At 40.6% G+C, this 2,500-nt stretch overlaps 1 protein-coding gene across 2 annotated transcripts in view; it reads left to right on the forward strand.

Annotated features, from left to right (window-relative positions):
* The window catches only part of LOC137978622 (tetratricopeptide repeat protein 7B-like), a 147,155-nt gene that overhangs the window by 20,297 nt on the left and 124,358 nt on the right, over nucleotides 1-2,500 (forward strand). For both annotated transcript variants that reach the window (XM_068825628.1, XM_068825627.1), the window contains exons 12-14: nucleotides 1,645-1,702; nucleotides 1,835-1,907; nucleotides 2,156-2,257. In XM_068825628.1, coding sequence (XP_068681729.1) covers nucleotides 1,645-1,702; nucleotides 1,835-1,907; nucleotides 2,156-2,257 — 233 coding nt within the window. The remainder of the gene's footprint in view (nucleotides 1-1,644; nucleotides 1,703-1,834; nucleotides 1,908-2,155; nucleotides 2,258-2,500) is intronic.

Consider the following 2,500-nt stretch of genomic DNA (forward strand, 5'->3'; position numbering starts at 1 on the left):
TTGCTGTCTTTTTGGCGTTAGCATTTACATATATTATTATAGTATCCACTAAAGTTAAGCCCGATTGGGTGGAGTTAGTACTTGGATGGGAGACCACCGCAAACGCCCCCGTGTCGACCACATCTAATCTTTTTTTCTTTTTCATTTCTTTCTCTTTTTGCTTGATTTCTTTTTGGTATTTGGTTGTTAAAGGCTTGTTTTGAATCTTCTTTTATTCCTGTATTGGGAGGAATAGCGATGGAATCCCGAAACGGTGCAGTTAGGCTAAGCGGGTGTTGAGTCGCAAAGCCCACAAGCGCTCTAGGCAAGAATGCCACCAATGTTAACGCCAGTGTTGAGGTTGAGCATTGGTTTTGCAAAGTAACAGAAATGAACAAGTGGGCCGCAAACAGAATAACTGTACGATGGACATCAATTGTTGAAATTCAAGAAAATCCTACATTAGTTTCGTAATTCATGCACGCGCTGCAGGCCTACAATCTTACACTCACTCACTCACTCTCTCACTCAGACAGCCCCGATGACAATAGACCTAATCGGCTAACTCAATGTTGTGCCCAATTCAAATCCCGCTGGACTAAGATTCTTTGTGTATTGCATTTGCATGATAATGTAGCATTCATATTTAAATGATATTGAAATACCTGGAACAAAACGTTTTATTCCCAAAGGGTTTGAATTGGGTACAACATTGAGTTAGCCGATTAGGTCTATAGGGACCTTTAGATTCTAGGACGAGGACGAGAACGAATACGAAATTTGACTGCCCGTTTTTAGCGAAAATACTTAGAAGATTTATAACCCGGACGATTTATCTTACTCTTTGTTAGCAGTGTAGGTTGCTCAGTTATTTTTAGTGCTGGTAACTGAGCCTTTTGCTGATCGAAAAATGCCAAAACTCCTACTGTGTTGTTGCCTTGTTTTGACGCGACGACATTTTTGCAAAACCTCCTACTCAAGTGACGATGGTATCACGTTTTCCCCGCCAAAATGACGCTGGTTTGCGCGCGCTCACTGTTGTTGTATGAGGAAATTTCGTACTCGTAGTCGTTCTCATCCTAGAATCTAAAGCTCTCTAATATGGGTAGTGCACTTACAAAAACCCAAGAATAAGAATCTCGTATCTGGTTTGTCCCCATCAGCGTCAAAAAATTGTCTGTTTTGCGGGAAAATACATAATAGAGCAAATGTTGTACCGAATTCAAATCTCCCGGGATTAAGATTCTTTGTGTATTGTATTTGCATTATAATGTAGCATTCACATATAAATGTTATGAAACTACCTGGAACAAAACGTTTTATTCCCGAAGGGTTTGAATTGGGTCAGTACGCAGCTATTACAACGGCTCTCGGGATTGGCTCAGAAAGCAATGGACCAAAAAAAAAAAACAACCAATCAGCGATGGATCCTAACCCTAAAAACAATAGAGCTGCGTTCTAAAGGGATCCAATGAAATTAGAGGTTGGAAAGATCTGCGTCCTATCTCTTTGAATTGGGCACAACATTGAGTTAGTCGATTTGGTATATTTATTTTCCCGCAAAACCTGTTTTAAAAATAGACACGTTTCTGACGCTGATTGAGACTAGGTCAGTTTTGGTAAATCTTTAATACTCTTGGGTGATGGACTCTCTTGATTTTTCAGCGTGTTTAAGAGGAGAACGACAACAGCTCGAAAAACAAGCCATCGATGCTCTTCAGAGGTATGATTTTCTTTTCCCTGTTGTAGTATTTGAAATTTGAAGATTTGACTATGCATACGATATTTCACTCGCTCATAACACTCTCTTGTAACACAGTATTGTTATCTGGATCTCGAAATCATTCATTTTCAGAGCGCACAATCTGGACCCTGATGACAGCGAAGTGTTGTTTCATCTCGCTTTGAGTCAAGCTCTTATGAGACAGGTAACCCAAAGTCCCAAAGTCGAGAGTGAAAATCCCAATGAATGAGAGATTAACAATCACAGAGACCTGAACTAATAATCTTATTGGCCCATGCAGCTGCGGACGCCGCCTTTCCCATGCTTTGATTTAGTTTTTAACAGGAGCTTATAAGCTCGAAAGCATTATTTCTCATTGTTTGATAGCTTCGTTTGCTAGAAATTTCCTCAGTTGTCTAAAATAACTTGGCTAAGAGACGGTTGTTCTTCCAGATCTCAAAGGCGTTGAAGAATGTCAGAAATGCCGTCAAGCTGGACATGAATCAGTCATTTTTCCTGCATCTTTTGGCTCTTGTGCTGTCATCCCAGAAAAAGGTCAGTAAATATGGTCATTGTAACAAGGATAAAATGAAGGGAAATTGAGGGAGAGTAGGCAGTTGCGTTCCGAGTGTAGGGAGTTGCTTACGACTTGTGTTGCTCAAGGGAATGTGGCGAAGGTCAATGATTTGGGGCGCTTTCCAGATCGACCAAAAATTTCGGAATAATCAGCTAAGAAATCGAATGGAACGGAATTTTATTCGCAAAAAAATACGGCACATAGTGGTTCGGAGGGTCCGG

The sequence above is a fragment of the Montipora foliosa genome, chromosome 12 (assembly GCF_036669935.1).
Source record: "Montipora foliosa isolate CH-2021 chromosome 12, ASM3666993v2, whole genome shotgun sequence".
Classification (NCBI taxonomy): Eukaryota; Metazoa; Cnidaria; class Anthozoa; order Scleractinia; family Acroporidae; genus Montipora; species Montipora foliosa.